Below are 16,012 nucleotides of genomic sequence, written 5' to 3'. Positions count from 1 at the left end.
AATCTGTGAATTTTATAGTGAATAGTTTGAGCATGGTAAATTCATCAAATTTTTTGGGTAGCCTTGTCATAATGTTCTCTATGCAGAAAAAATGTGAAACTATGAAAGTAAGTATTTTTTGGATGCTAAAAAATTAGCTCTTTTAATTAATAAATACATGTTCTATGATTTTTGTAAGATAATATATATATATCCTATGATCATGAAACTTTTTGTGTAACTGTTTTATACTAAGATAGACCTTCAAAAAAAGTTTAAGATTATTTATATATAAATTAGGGATATAAGCAAACATCATCAAATTAATCTCAAACTTTAATTTGATGTCCGCACTCGACCCACCTCCTCCAACTCTAGCATGCTTAGAAGAGAAAGGATTTGAGAGAGGAAGACTAACTAGACAATAGGGACGATGGCAAGGCGGTTTAATGGCCCCAATAATGGTAGAGATGGATGGGCCAGGTCGAAACAAGGGAGCACCATAGTCGGAGCTCACCACAGAAGGAGGGGTGGAGGGGAAGAAGATAACAACCACAACACCGAAGCTTCGGCAAAACTCTTGCACATTGTGGCGGGACGGTGGGAGGCAATGAGGCGAAAAGGAGGAGAGCACCGCCGATGAGGAGGCTAGGAGGATGCTGGCGCAAGTTTGCGTCACGTGCAGGCTGCAGCCCATATATACCCTTAATTTTTTTATAAAAAAAAATCATCTTTTTAAAGGGCAAAATGGCAACATAAGTCTTGTTTAGTTGGTAAATTTTTTTACAAAATACTACTGTAACATTTTTGTTTGTATTTAACAATTATTATCTAATTATAGATTAACTACGCTCAAAAGATTCGTCTAGTAAATTACAGACAAACTGTGCGATTAGTGATTTTTTATCTATATTTAATATTTTATACATCTATCCCTACTACTAAATTGTGAAAATTTCAGTCTGCCTCCATAATTCTTCTGCCCTCCGGTTGTCACCGTGACCGAGTAGTATTTTGTTTCAACCGAGAAAATCCCGTGTCTGTAGCGCCTCTCCCGTACGACGTACGCGTCCCCATCCGCGCCCCTCCCTCGTTGCGGTGGCCGTGGCCGAGAACCACCACGCCCGCGCTGCCCCGCACACAAGATGGAGGGCAACCGCGCTGCCCCACGAGAACCACCGCACCCCGTGCTACTCCGCCTGCACCAGCGCCATCCAGGTCCAGGCCACCATCCGTACATGCGGCAAAGCAATACGAGATGGAGGACCATCGTGAAGAGCCAAAATGTCTGCCTTTTTTTTCCCTGCCCGCTCCTCTCCCATCCGCTTCCCCGCGTTGTCCCTGTCCTTGCGTGTCCGATGCTTCTCTCCCGTCCGCCTCTCGGCTTCCTCGTCCGTGCCTCCTCCCCAGTCAGATTCGCGCGGCCGGCGTCGCCATGGCCGCCGAGCATGCCGCGGCCGCGGTGGGAGAGCCTCCCATCCGCTTCACCGCATCCCCGTCCTTGCGTGCCCGATGCTTCACTCCCGCCTGCTTCCCGGTTTCCCCGTCCACGCCTCCTCCCCAGCCAGATCCGCGCGGCCGGCGCCGCCATGGCCGCCGAGCATGCTGCGGCCGCGGTGGGCGAGCCTCCCATCCACTTCACTGTATCCCCGTCCTTGCGTGCCCGATGCTTCACTCCTGTTTGCTTCCCGGCTTCCCCGTCCACGCCTCCTCCCCAGCCAGATCCGCGCGGCCGGCGCCGCCATGGCCGTCGAGCATGCCGCGGCCACGGTGGGCGAGCCGCCGCCCGCCGCCACGACGCAGCCGCCAGCGAAGGGCGTCACGGTGCCAGCGGCGGCAGCGGGGCAGAGGTCTGTGCCCACGCCTCACGAGGCAGAGCGGGGGATGCGGGAGATCACCATCACCTGCAGAGGGCGAACCTGCCTTCGACCGGCGCCGGGAACCTGTCCTCGCTGCGCCCGCCCGCCGCCACGACGCAGCCGCCAGCGGAGGGCGTCACGGTGCCAGCGGCGGCCGGGCAGAGGTCTGTGCCCACGCCTCACGAGGCAGAGCGGGGGATGCGGGAGATCACCATCACCTACAGAGGGCGAACCCGCCTTCGACCGGCGCTGGGAACCTGTCCTCGCTGCGCCACCATAAGACGCTCCCGGAGTCAGAGGCGGAGGGTTCGTAGGCTACGACATGGTCCCCGCCGACGGCGAGGTCTGTGAGTAGGTCCGGACCATGGTAGAGGCGGCAGAGCTGGTCCCACTGCGGCACAGGCGTGGACGGCCAGCAGAAGAGCGCGGCGCTTCTGGCCTGTAGACCGCACACGAAGCCTCGCCCCGCTGAGAGCTCCGCGAAGTTGATGTTCGCCGCGATGGCGGAGGAGGAGTAGGTGGTGGTGCATGAGGAGTTGGAGGAGGTGGAGCCTGGGAGCGCAGCACAGTAGACGGTGTTGTTGTACTCGTCGATGCTGTAGACGGTGCGGGAGGTGGGTGGACGCCGAGACGGCGAGCGTGGACGCGGCGGGCAAGGCAAGGGCGAGGAGGAAGAGGAGGAGGGCGAGGGGCAGGAGCAGCAGGAGGTGGGGCGGCCGCGGGGTCATTGGGTGGAGGCGGAGGAGGAGCATGCTGCCGACATCTGCGAGGTGCGACTGGCGTGGCGTGGAGATGGGGGAGGGGAGGAGGTGTGCGGGGACAAAACGGATTACAGGATTAGCGCGCGGAGAAAAGTTGAAGAAGGGAATACGCGTCGGGTGCTGTTGAATTGAAGGACACGGGCAGCCGCGACCTGGACGCCATCTGCGCCTCCGCCGCGTGGGTTTTTTGTCTGGGTGTCGTGCCTGTGCTCTATTCCACTGTGATCCGCAGGCGCAAGCGCGGCGCTCCTCCTGCTCCTGCATCCGTTAAATGGCACGTTCCTACCAATGGGGTGTGCGGCTTGTAGTACGTGCGGGGTTTCTTCGTAGTTTACGGCTGTCGTCTTCTCCAGCCAATGAGTAATAGTAATACAAAATAAATATACATGGTTTTGGGAAGACGTAAATGTTTGAGGCGCATGGTGAAATTGGAATAAAACACACACGCAACAATGCAAAGCAGTCAAGCTGCAAGCGCCGACAGTTATAACCACGCCGTGCCATTTCAGCCAGCTCTAAATGGACAGTGTCTACCGGTCCAAAGGGAGTACAGTTCGACAATCAACCTATTTTTGATTTGATTAACCTTATATTAAATAAAATGATATTTTGTGATACCAAATAATATGATAATACATATATCAAAATTATATCATGATTCGATATATATTAATAGGATATTGATATATTATTACCATCACTAACTTATATTATTTTATGTGTATGTGTACCATTCGTTATCATTTTCATTAATATATAAGAGTTTTTCTCTCCCGTTGCAACGCACGGGCATGTTTTGCTAGTATGCTATAAAATTCAGGCCTTGTTTAGGCCTTGTTTAGATGCACCTAAAAACCTAAAACTTTACAAGATTCCCTATCACATCGAATTTTGTGGCACATGCATGGAACATTAAATATAGATAAAAAAGATAACTAGTTGCACAATTTATCTGTAAATCATGAGACGAATCTTTTAAGCCTAATTGCTCTATAATTGAATAATATTTGTCAAATAAAAACTAAAGTGCTACAGTGTCAAAATCCAAAAAGTTTTTGATCTAAACAAGGCCTTAGTTCACCTCAAAAACCAAAAACTTTTCAAAATTTCCTGCCACATCGAATCTTGCGACACATGCATAGAGTATTAAATATAGATGAAAACAAAAACTAATTGTACAGTTTGCCTGTAAATCGCGAGATGAATCTTTTAAATCTAGTTATTCTATAATAATTAGATAATGTTTGTTAAATAAAAACAACAGCAGTATCCAAAAAATTTTTAGATGTAAATAAGGCCTCAATATGAGAGGAAATTTTGACCATTTTACAAAATGGTTCAGGAACAAACTCGAATCGCTAGTACTCCCTAGGCCTTGTTTAGTTCACGAAAATTTTTGGTTTTGGTTACTATAGTATTTTGTTTTTATTTGATAAATATTGTTCAATCATTAACTAACTAGGCTGAAAAAATTCGTCTCGCAAATTATAGACAAACTATATAATTATTTTTTATTTTTGTCTATATTTAATTGTCCATACGTGTGTCTAAAGATTCGATGTGACTAAGAATCTTGAAATTTTTTTGGTTTTTTGAAGTAACTAAGGCCTTGTTTAGATGCGAATTTTTTTGGATTTCGTTACAGTAATATTTTTGTTTGTTTGTTGCAAATATTGTCCAATCATAGACTAACTATGATCAAAATATTCGTCACACGATTTACAGACGAAGTGTGTAATTAGTTTTTTTTATCTATATTTAATACTTTATATATGTGTTACAAGATTGGATGTGACAACTAATCTTGAAAACTTTTTTATTTTTTATAATGTGAACTAAACAAGGCCTAAACAAGGCCCTAGTTTGGGCGAGTCTGCGAACCTAACCGCCGCCGCCGACCTCTCCACTCGTATCGAGTCGATAGATCCAGCCAAAATCCATTGCTAGGGTTCGACAGAAGCCAAGGAATCGGGGAGAAAATCAAATCCAGCGACACATCCATCCATGGACGTGTATAGATTGCGCAAACAGAGGTTTCATCCGCCAGCCGTCGACGCCGTCGACGCCGGCGACGAGGCTGAAATCCCTTGGATACTCATCGAGAATCTAGCCTACGTCGCCGACCGCCGCAACAGCACCACCGCCTTCTCAGATTGGAGGTACGACGGGCAGGTCCAGGTCACCCTCATCGTTGTCCCTCCGCCGCGCGTCTCCTACCTCTGCGTCTTCTGCCGCCGCCAGCGGCGGCGGAGAGGACCCCCATACTGATGAGGAGGAGGAGCAGGGACAGATGATCCCCATCGAGCCTGACATCATCGCCACGGACGAGGACCTCGTCCTCCTCCGCATCGCCTTCAGCAATGGGCAGCACTGGACCGACGCCTTCGACTTCTTCGTCTACCAGCTCGCCGGCGACGGCGGGCCGTTGCTCACGCGTCTGGGGCGCCCCAACTCCTCCTACTGCAGTTATGGCTTCAATTGTAGTTATGGCTTCAATTGTTACCAGGTTGGCCTTGTGAGCTGCACCGCCGACCGCCGCGACGACCACGACGGGAGCAGCAGCAGCGGTGGCGGCAGCCTCTCCTTGCTGCGCCCCCCCTACATGGTCGCTGCTCTCTCTCAGGACTTCTATGACAGGTCTGCACTTGCACACGGTCGCTTCATCCTCCACGTCTACAACTCCAAGCTCCAAACCTGGACTGCCATGAACGTCTCGCTGTCGGGTGAACACCACCAGAAATATCAGAATGAAGAAGGCTACTTTCTCCATTGTAACACCAAGGTTATTGCGGTTGGAGGGGAAGATGCCACCATAGCCTTTGTCGATCTCTGGAGGGGAGGGGCATCCTCCTCTGTGACTTGTCTCGAGTCCAAGACCAGCCCTGCCTTCGCTATGTCCCGCTTCCACACCGACAAAAAGACATGATGTTCATGGGCGATTCCCGCCTTTCTCGAGACATTGCTGTTGTCAAGGGTCACTTTAAGTATGTCCGCAACTGTAGAATCTATGGTGACGACGGTTGGGCGGGTTGGACGTCTGCCATGTTCACCAGGCCAGTGTCTGCTTGCTCTCTTTTGGATGACACTTGGGAACCTGTCTGCCGCATGGAATCCTCCAAGATGGACACTCAAGACAGCCTCAATTTTCATCTCCTTCCCAAGCTTGATGGCAGGTCTTTCTCACCCTTAAACTATCTTGACATATCGCAACCCACGCTCAGCTTGGATACTGATCATACTGTTTGCTTCATGGCCAAAATCGAGTTTGATGATGATAAAGCTTGGGTGATTACTGTAGACATGAAGGATAACAGACTGCGAGAGGTGGCTGAGTTTGACGCAAGTAGGTACTCCATGTTGGGTTTTGCCTACAGGCATAGTAGGATATCCAAATATTGTGTGGATTCGTACAAATAGGAAGTTGTAGAAAGGCTGATAGTTGTTTTGTGAAGATTTAAATTAAACCATGATGATTCATCATTGTTAAGATGCATAGTCGCTTGGAAAAACATACAAATAAGGCCTTGTGGCTGGTAACCCGTAACCTCAATAATTAATGTTGGTCCGCATCTTATTGGTCTACCCTGGCGTACTCACTAAAACCCTCTTGGTGTGTGCTTATATGTGTTGTGCGTATGCTTATTTCTTTTTCCCTATATCGACTAATGAGAGGAATGTATTTGTGTTGTGTGTATGTTTATTTCTTTTTCCCTGTATCGACTAATGAGAGGAATGTGGGTCCTGTATGGATGAAGCTTGAAAAATTGCACATGCATGACTCTTGGCAACCATATGCATCCAACTGTTTGAATTGGCTGTCAATAATAGAATGGAATGAGCATCAAATAAAAATAAAAGACTCCTAGAATGGAGCCGGGGTCGCCACTTTGTCAAGATCTCGACACACATGGATCCATTGAGGGTTGGTCAATTTACTCAACTTATTACATGGGACCACAAAAGTAACAGGAAGGTGAGCACGAATCTTAAAAACATCTAGACCATACAAAAAGTGAAAGATAATAAACACAATAATCTCCTCGAAGATATTTATAAATTCCGTTGACGGTTGGTCCTCGCTTGGCCACTATGGGCTCGTTTCGTGGGTGGCTAACCTCAAACCAGATTTCAAGCTGTTGGATTGCCTATCTTCACCCAGCTAAGCCACTTTGAAGGCCTTAGCCTAACTCTAGAAAATGACCTAGCATGGGTGACTGTTCCCCTCATCGCTGCCCCCCTCGCGGTCACCCCTACTCCTCCCCGCTAGTATGGACCGCTCCCTCTCCACGAAGGCAATCGTGGCCATCCAGTTCCTAAAGTGCCTCACCTACACGAGGCTCGCCACCAAGGCGCGCCCCGTCACTTTGCTTCGACCATGATGGGATAGTCCTATGCCGCCGGCGAGGCCCTTGCGGTGCACCACATCCTCACGATCCACCACAGCCCACGCGCTGGACCGCTTCGAGGAGTACCGTGACCTCGTCCGCGCTCGAGCTGCCCAGCGCTGCGGCGAGGGCACCATCGTGGAGGAATGCTTCATCACGGACGACAACTAGCGCCTACACTTCCACTGCTCCAGCATGCTCTGCTCCCTACTAGGCAACACTGGCGTGTGTAGGAGCCCCTACTATTGTGTGTCCAGCAGCCTATGGAACAACTTTGCGGGCAAGCAGGCTATAATGTGATCGACATTGCCTCCTACACCTGTGCGTGGGTCACACATGTGCCCCTACGGCCTGTCGGAGTCTAGGTCCAACCAATCCATGGCAAGCAGCACCAGTGAGCATGTGGTACGGTGGTGGTTCTTCCACAAGCCTTGACGTCGCCTCAAATTGTTGTTCGCGCCATGCCACCACCATGCACTCCAGTTGTTCTACGGAACGTTTGAAAGGAGAGAACTTTTACCAGCTTTAGGAAGAGGGTGAGTGTATTTAAGACAACCTAGCTAACTAAACACACTCAAACATAGTCAAGCTTGAGCAATCACTCTAACCAAACAAGTGACTATTGGCTTGTGTAAACCTGGCTATGTCTAGCCTGGCTCAAATAGCTAGTCAGGCTTGGATTTGAACATGAACCAAACACACCATAGCGCTCAAGAGCTTGGCACCGGAGCCGAGAGAAGAGGTGGCTACCTCTCGTGGGAGGCTACAGGGCCACGACGCGGTAGTCAGACCAAGCAACGACGAGACACATGTGGTGATCCACAAGGATAGCGGCGACAGGGAGAAGAGAGAGAAATGACATAGTGGAATTAAGAAGGGGTTAGGTATAGAGAGGGCTCATCATAAAATATCTTAAGAGAGGTTTCATGAACAAAATTGCACAATTTCAAATTTTCTTTTCTTTGTGATAAAATAAAATTTACATTAGGGTAAAAAACCAAACAGGATATTGTTCATGTCTAATAGACTGGGCCGCTGGTTAATTTCTAAAAAACTAGAGTGCTTTTATGTAAAATGGACAACAGGACGTGTTAGCCCTATATAGTAGCCATGCATCCCCGTATCCTCCTAGCAGGCAACACGTACTCAGCGTCAAGGTTCTCACTGCACTCTAGTCTAGGACCCAACAACCCTAGTGGCTTTGGATGAGAGTGTCAACCCGCTCACCTTGCTCCATGATGACAAGACATAGATTGGTCAGGAGATGACAAGTGGAAGTCTAAGATGCTAGACTATTTGAACACAAAAGAAAGTCGTTGAACTGAACAGGTCGGTCACCAACCACCTTCTCCCTTATTTGTTACTCCATTGTACTCAATACATTTATTGTATTTTAGACACCACTACAATATTCATTTAATATTATACCAAATCAAAGTTAGAAACAAAATAAGTAGTAGTAAAACCTTTAAGGGTATTCTGTAATGTGGTTCAAGCATATTGTAATATTTATAAAATTAAAATTCATTCATGTATCATGGTCGAAGAGCATTAGAAACAATTATCTGTGGTTGATTGGACAATTTAGTCATTGGGTTAAAGACAAGTCCTGATGTTAGCTGAAGATTCTAAAGGCAAAAAAACTTCTAAAGGCAAAAAACTTATTATTACCAAGGAACTAGTAGTCAAAGACAATGCTATTGTTGCAGAAAGATTAGATGATTTATTGACAATATGACATGTAGTCTAATTATTTTGTCTAGTCAGAGACCGATTACTATTTTATTTTTGATTGGTTATAAAAGGATCTGCTGAATGCCACACTAGTTCGTAAGGGTGGTAGGAGAGGAAGAAAGGTTTTCATTATTGTCCTCTTCACATTCCCTCTCCCCCTTTTATAATGGTGGTGGGACGGGAAGGAAGGTTTTCATTATCCCCTAGCGAGTCTTGTATTTATAAAAGAGTCTTGCTACAAATGACTGAATGAGCCCTAAACATTATCTCACAAGTCTCTAGAGATTGGGCCTGTGTGCTAAGGTCTAGCCTCTCCTCAAACTTTGTGTTGAGAGCCAAAGAAAGGATACAGAAGAGACAGAGAGGGAAATTGTGTGCTAAGGGCCGGAGAAGGTGCGCAAGAGACCGAGAGGGAGTTGGAGCAGCCATGGAGAGAGCCACACATAAGAAGAAAAGAATGTTTAGAGGGGAGACCGACTAGAGACATGTGTTGGGAATAGAGGATTTAACTCTGAATAATGATTTCATGTCTAGAAAAAGTACATGTCAGGGGGTATTTATAGAGGATGGAACCTCTGTTAATCCTAATACAATCTCTATAATACCCCTAAAGCGTTAATAAGCTTTCATTACATTCAAGGGCAATTTGGTCATTAGTTTTGCTTCTTCCGTCTTTAGGACGAGTCATCATGAGCACAAGACAAGTTGACTTCGTTCCACTCACCCTTGACTTCACTTCATCGTGTAAGTTTGTTGATCATGTAAGTTTGTTGCTGGGTTATGGATGATGATCATGTAAGTTTGTTGCTGGATTATGGACGATGATCATGTGTCGGAGGCATTGAGAAGGCAGTAGTTGGTGCTCGCACAAGTATATAACAGACGTCCGGCGAACCACCTGAATATGGAGGAGCTGATAATGAAGGCACAACATGATATTCCTGTCTATCATAGTAGACATTATCAAGGTCTGCGTAATCATGAGCTTGACTCACATTAGGAGCTCCGACAAACAAAACGCAACGACAAATGCTAACTTTAAGAAGAACACGCTAGGAAACACACTCATGAGCTTGGTTGTTCTCACATTACAGTTTGCATCACATGATCACATCATGAAAGCGTGGTGGATTTAAACGCGAGCTCCCCCATTTCAGCATCGAAATGGGCCTCCACATGCATCACCGAATTCGCTCGATTCACTTGTACAGGCTTGCTAAGCAGCTGCACTCCTTGCTTCCAGTATCTGCTCTCTGAACTCAACATCCACACGTCAATAGCAGGTGGCCATCAGATTCCGTTGCAAATCCCAGGCTATATAGTATATTCATTTTTAAGCAGCACCACATGGATGTGCATCATCTTTACCTGGTCCGGTGCTTATCACGATGGCATTTTCCTTGTCAAGTACCCAGTCGATCCAAATAGCGAAACCATGGCATGTTCCATCGTGGGCAAACTCAATCTGCAAGATGGTATGTATAAAGGGGTTAGGAGACTACGGGGAGAAAACAGCAAGAAAACTACATGCACATTTCAGTTGAGAGAGCAAAGCTGCATCCAAGAGTATAGTTATCTAGTAATAAGGGGAAAAGACACAATAGCTTCCATGCTGGCTGAACATGTGAAGAATATCATTCCTGTATCAAATTTGTGCAAGGCAACTATTCTACTAATCATACTGCTTTGAGGTTTGGTGTCATTATGATTTGCTAAATATATATCAGTCCTAGTTTCACTGGTAACAGTGCAACCTTTCATATAAAAAAAATTACAATAGAATTGCACCAAAAATACATCGAGCAGACTGTCAGCATTAGGGTCTGAACAACTGACATCCCCTACACTCAATTTGCACAATATTTATCAATTCCGTCAGAATCACCCAGGCTAGTACTCAATATCTTGCATATTTGAAGTGACTAGCACAGCCAGAAATGTCAACGAATGGGATACTTTGTCCAAAAAAGTTAAAATGATACCTTTGTTTCACCAAAACAAGAGTGAATAGGCTCAGAAAAGTTGAAGTCCATGAGAGAGTACACTTCACTTAATTTCTGTAGAAAAGAATGACAGATTATTAGTTGCTTTTTAGTGAACAAATATTTGTCATGTGTTTAAAATGTGGCAGTGACTTTACCTTGGTATAACCACATTGCCACACATAATAAGGTAGGCAAGGGCCTTGCTGCTCTCCAGGCAGGTCACCGCAGGCTCCTAAAGTATCATTAACTACTGAGTGGTCAAAACCCTCAACATCTTTAAGGTCACGACGGCTTCTCCACAAATCCTGCAATATCATAATTCTCAGGACAGAAGGAAGAATTTTATGCCCAAGCGAAGACAATAGAGCCAATAGAAACAGAAAGGTAGATATATGATAGGCTAACCGGAAGTGACATGGCACAGAATCTTAATATTCCCTTACAAGGCATGATGAATGCATCCTCAGATAGCAATGGATCAAGCAGAGTCCTTTCATTCCTAGTGTCAGAACAACAAGTTTTTTAAACTAAAAACAATAAAAAAAAGCAATGAAAAACACAAAAAGCAATGAAATTCCATATTAGTAAAATGAATTGTTAAGAAACTTCATCAATGTGGAGGAGTGAACCCTACAAACTAGGTGTAACACCCTGACTTCATCCAGCCCATACAGAGTCTCGAACTTTTGCTCTTGCTTCTCCTAAACCAGTTAACCTGGCTGGTATGGATGGGTCTCCATGGTTTGTATATGCAACTATAACTAACCATGTGAGACTCAGATCACTACTTCCAGCCAAACATGGACCAACTTGGACTAGGGTGTTACAATGGTGACCCCTATAGCAAATAACTGGAAGGAAAATTGGGAAAATAAAAAGTGGTAGCCATTAGTTATGGCACAAAGCTTGATTCGATGGGTAATGATTAACATGGGTTAAAGTATTTTAATCTTATACGAACCAGAAACGCAGATTTTGCCATGGCAGCATTCCTTCACTTCCATGATAAAAAGGCTCCCCCACTATCAGATTAACCTAGAGTGATAAAGGATCAAGGATCATTCATGATTCAAAAACACTATAGTATGGAGTTTGGAATTAAATGAGGATGAAAAATATTGGACTTCAACAGTATTTACCTTTTCATGATTTAAGTCATTCATAGTAAGGGATGATGCCTTTTTACCAATCACTTTAATCTGGTCCATGGATAAATTATTTGCATCTGCAACAGCTTGAAGATAGTTGAAGCCCTTGTCTCTAAGACTTGGAAACATTGTAAAAACTTTGGAAGACGGTAACAGAGAAGAAACTACGAGAGCTAGGAACACGCTGTCATCAGCCACAATGCAGGTTGGAGAGGATCTTTCACTCATCTGGGCAGAGAAAAGTTAAACACAAAAAAGTTAAGGTGGGGAGATGCACAGGATAGAACAACTACAAATAGTGTCAGATCACAGAATTGACCAATATGATTCTGTATTCCTAAAAATGAGGAAACTGCATCACAGATTGAAAGGTTGCACAGGCTTTTGAATATTGGGATACTTATTATAATTCTTTGGGAGTTACAGTGAGCAATCATAGTATGATGCACAAGCTCATGGAATACTAGTTGGATAATAAGAACATATTATACCAAGTAAATCGTGGGATTACTTACAGAATTCCTGATTACACTTATCAACGCTGATCTCCAACCTTTATCACCATAAAGTGCTACCTTTTCTGGCAGCAATGTTAGATGGTTACTTTTGGGGCTTCTACTTCCTTCGCCATTCATATTCAACTGATATGAGATGCTAGTTTGGTTATGGCTAGCGCTCAAAGAAAGAGCTTGATCTTTCTTTGCAGGAGCCCCTGTCCCTTGTATAAACCAAACACACTGCTTCCAGTGATCACACCAATCCTTTGTGCCTAGCAAAGAAAATAAGGAAACAAATGGTGTAAATAAGCTTAAAATATTCCAAGCACCCTGCCCTCTTATTGTTACCCTTCTAGAAGGCTATTTTATTCCAGTTCCTAGGTAGAGAAATGAACTAGGTGAAGTCTTGAAAGCTTCACATGGAGAAACTTCCACTTCTAGTCTACTTCGAAATAGATTTCTACACACTAAAAATATTGAAATAGCATTCATACTCTTAAAAAAATACATCATTCATCAAAAGGTAATATGCCAAAATCATTTATTCCTCCTGCAAGGTGCTAGGTTGCATCAGTACAGTTTGCAATATGAGCATCACCGCCATGCAGGCACAGTAACATTATGCTTTTTCCTTAAATACAGTATATGATTTACTGCATTTCAGCTTCAGCACTGTGTTGTTGTGTCAATAAAACTTTTTACTTATAAGTAACAATAGACTACTAGTTCTGCAAGCATGGTATACGAACTAATCCAGGGGAATTCCTTAAATGAATGGAGAAGAAGATATAGTGCACAAGGTGAGAATCACAATAGTTTTTCGAACCATTGGCGTATTGTGGTAAATCCACACTGCTGGATTGTCTCACCCATCTAGGAGCAGTTGAGTAAAAGATTGACTCAGCAGAATCCAGTTGAAGCACCCACCTGCAATCAAACACAAGCAAATTAAGAGAAATTTTAGAAGAGTACAGACTAGAGAGACAACAAGACCTTATGGTTACCATGAAACAATAGCATGAGCATGCCCATCAGCAGTTGCTTTTATCTCAATCTTTGTTTCACGACGACTATCTGGCCGTTTCGAAAAGTCAAATTCAAAAACTTTGAAGGGTTCTGACAGCTAAAGCAAAGAAATTAGGACTTGGAACAACATTATATAAAACAGCACGCGAAGAAAAACTCCATACCAATCTTATTTCATCTGCCAGAGCATCACATTGCATCGCATGTTGTTGTGACTTCACAGAAAGGACATTTTGTGTTCCACTGGGAGTAAGCCACACACCATCTTCAGCATTTGCTTCATTGCTGTGCAGATCATGCATCTTCCACAAGGACACGCTCTCAACTAACTAGGGTACCAACAGGTTCAGGTTGATTTAACATGAGGTATTAGCAGGAAGAATTTATATGGTATTCTAAAAAAAATGCAGCAGGCAGTACTAACCACTCCATATGTAGTAGCTCGATATGGAACTGTCTTTGGATTTTTCACCAATAACATGTCATGCGCATGCTGTAGAGTAGGTATGAGACCCTCACCCAACAGCTCAGAATCAAGAATTTCACTTACCTGCACAAACCAGAGAGGTGCTAAATGACTAGGTATCAGTAACTGCATGAAAGATTACGAAATGTTGTGTGCTATGTTGACATTTAATGAAGGAGAATTGAGGATCTGTTGCTCGGGGGTAACAGAGGAGCTGATAATTCAAATCTTCAGCATGTATAAGTGGACAGTTGAAGAAGCATCATAGGGTACAAACTTGACAGAACATTACTATGGCTCAATTCAGAGGCAAATTGCGTTTTTTTTTTGGTATAAGAGCAGGGGCTCTTCGATACAACAGAATACAGTACTATGACAGTGGAGCCAAGATAAAGAGGTTACCAGTATATCAGCTCGAGAATCAAGCTCGACTCCAACTCTGAGCTCATCTGAACGCTTGTGAAATACTTTGACCTTGTTTTCCATCCCATTGGCTCTGAGTACCCTCCGTGTTAGTTTGCCCATTGGAAGGTAGGACTCGCATGCTGACACACTTCCCCTACCTTCTTCACCTCCAGCAACTGCCAAAGCTCGCGCAGCCATCATGGACAGCAACCCCGTCCCAGCTCTGGATTCCATACCATACCTGAGCATTAGCATCCTTGCGAGCCAAAACCAATCCAACATTTGGTGGTGGCAGCCAGCTGAAACTGAGAGAGAACGGAGGCTCTAGGGCTCACCCGATGTCGAGGACGCGGGAAGTGGGGTCCGTGACCGTGGCGTCGATGGCGAGGCGGTACGCGCGGTTGCGGGAGGCGTCGTTGAGCATGTCGAGGTAGGAGGTAGCGGCGAGGAGCTGCTTGTGGTGGGTCGGCGCAGGCGCTTCCGCTTCCGCTTCCGCCTCGTCGACGACGAGCCACTCGGAGTCGCCGGTGAGCGGGTTGAGGCGGAGCTGGAAGGCGCGGGCCGGCCCGGAGGAGGCCATTCTGCGGCGGCGGAGGAGGAGGAGGAGGCGGCGGAGAGCGGCCGGCGGTGGGCGTGGCGCGATGCCGGGGAGGAGGCAGAGGCAGCTCGGCATGGGCGGATACCTCTCGTGGCGGCCTCAGTGACACGTGGCAGATCGAGGCCGTTCGTTTCCGAACGGACGTGGATGATGATGCTCCGGAACATATGGGCCCGGACGGCTCCGATGGGCTGGACCCATTCACGGCTGCCTGCGTCAGGCCCACTGGCCCAGCAACTAATAACTGCTCCCTCTCCCTCTCCCTCTCCCTCTCCCTCTCCTTTGATGATTCCAAGGTACTTACTATTTGCTTGTTCTGGTTCGGTTCTGCATTCATCTTAGGCCCTATTTAGATTGGAGATAAATATTTTTTTAGGTGTCACATCAGATATGTCGGAAGGATGTCGGGAGGGGTTTTTAGAAACTAATAAAAAAACAAATTACATAGCTCGTCAGAAAACTATAAGACGAATCTATTAAGCAAAACTAATCTATCATTAGCACATGTGGGTTACTGTAGCACTTAAGGCTAATCATAGAGTAACTAGGCTTAAAAAATTTGTCTCGCGATTTTCAACCAAACTGTGTAATTAGTTTATTTTTTATGTATATTTAATGTTCCATGCATGTGAACAAAGATTCGATGGGATGGATGAAAAAATTTTGGGTTGGAAACTAAACAGGGCCTTATCTTAACAGTTTATAATTTCCCTAGGTCACTTGCTCCAGTCAAAGCAAACCATTCCACACTACTATCTGATAGTTGATACTCGTGTTGACAAACTTATCAAGTATATGGTTTGAGGCTAAACTTAGTCAAATATTTCACATGTTTTATCTAACAGATGGTTAAAACATTGTTTCAGTTCTTCTTGGTAAGCTTAACCTCATTGTTTTTATCTTGTCAAAAAAAAACCTCATTGTTTTCTGGAAAGATTTTTTTTCATGTAACATTCTTTATTTATTGTCGTTCAAGGTTGCGGAGTCAGCTGAATCCTCTTCAGGATACCACTGGTGGGAAGAAGGTATCTATATGTAAGGTTCCTGAGTGTAACAGCTCTTGGATGGATGATTTTATCCGCCAGTAAGAAGTGGATAAATGGATTCGTAAAATCGGGGGCTCATTTTTCTGCTTAGGATGTGATGCATTTAGTCTATATATCTCATGC

General features: G+C 45.3%; 1 protein-coding gene across 1 annotated transcript; it reads right to left on the bottom strand.

The window, feature by feature from the left end:
• On the bottom strand, positions 9,604-14,957 carry LOC8066868 (protein arginine N-methyltransferase 7). Its single transcript, XM_002436285.2, has 14 exons — positions 14,581-14,957; positions 14,243-14,468; positions 13,799-13,924; positions 13,539-13,703; positions 13,353-13,471; positions 13,175-13,275; positions 12,367-12,620; positions 11,843-12,079; positions 11,665-11,738; positions 11,109-11,202; positions 10,859-11,008; positions 10,701-10,775; positions 10,087-10,183; positions 9,604-9,971 (listed from the first exon to the last, which is right to left on the bottom strand). Exons 1-14 carry the CDS (start codon positions 14,916-14,918, stop codon positions 9,832-9,834), a joined length of 2,196 nt encoding a protein of 731 aa, XP_002436330.1. The 5' UTR covers positions 14,919-14,957; the 3' UTR covers positions 9,604-9,831.

Source organism: Sorghum bicolor, chromosome 10, assembly GCF_000003195.3.
Source record: "Sorghum bicolor cultivar BTx623 chromosome 10, Sorghum_bicolor_NCBIv3, whole genome shotgun sequence".
In the NCBI taxonomy this organism is placed as follows: Eukaryota; Viridiplantae; Streptophyta; class Magnoliopsida; order Poales; family Poaceae; genus Sorghum; species Sorghum bicolor.
The sequence above is the reverse complement of the archived record's forward strand: the minus strand, read 5'-3'. Positions and strand labels throughout refer to the sequence as shown.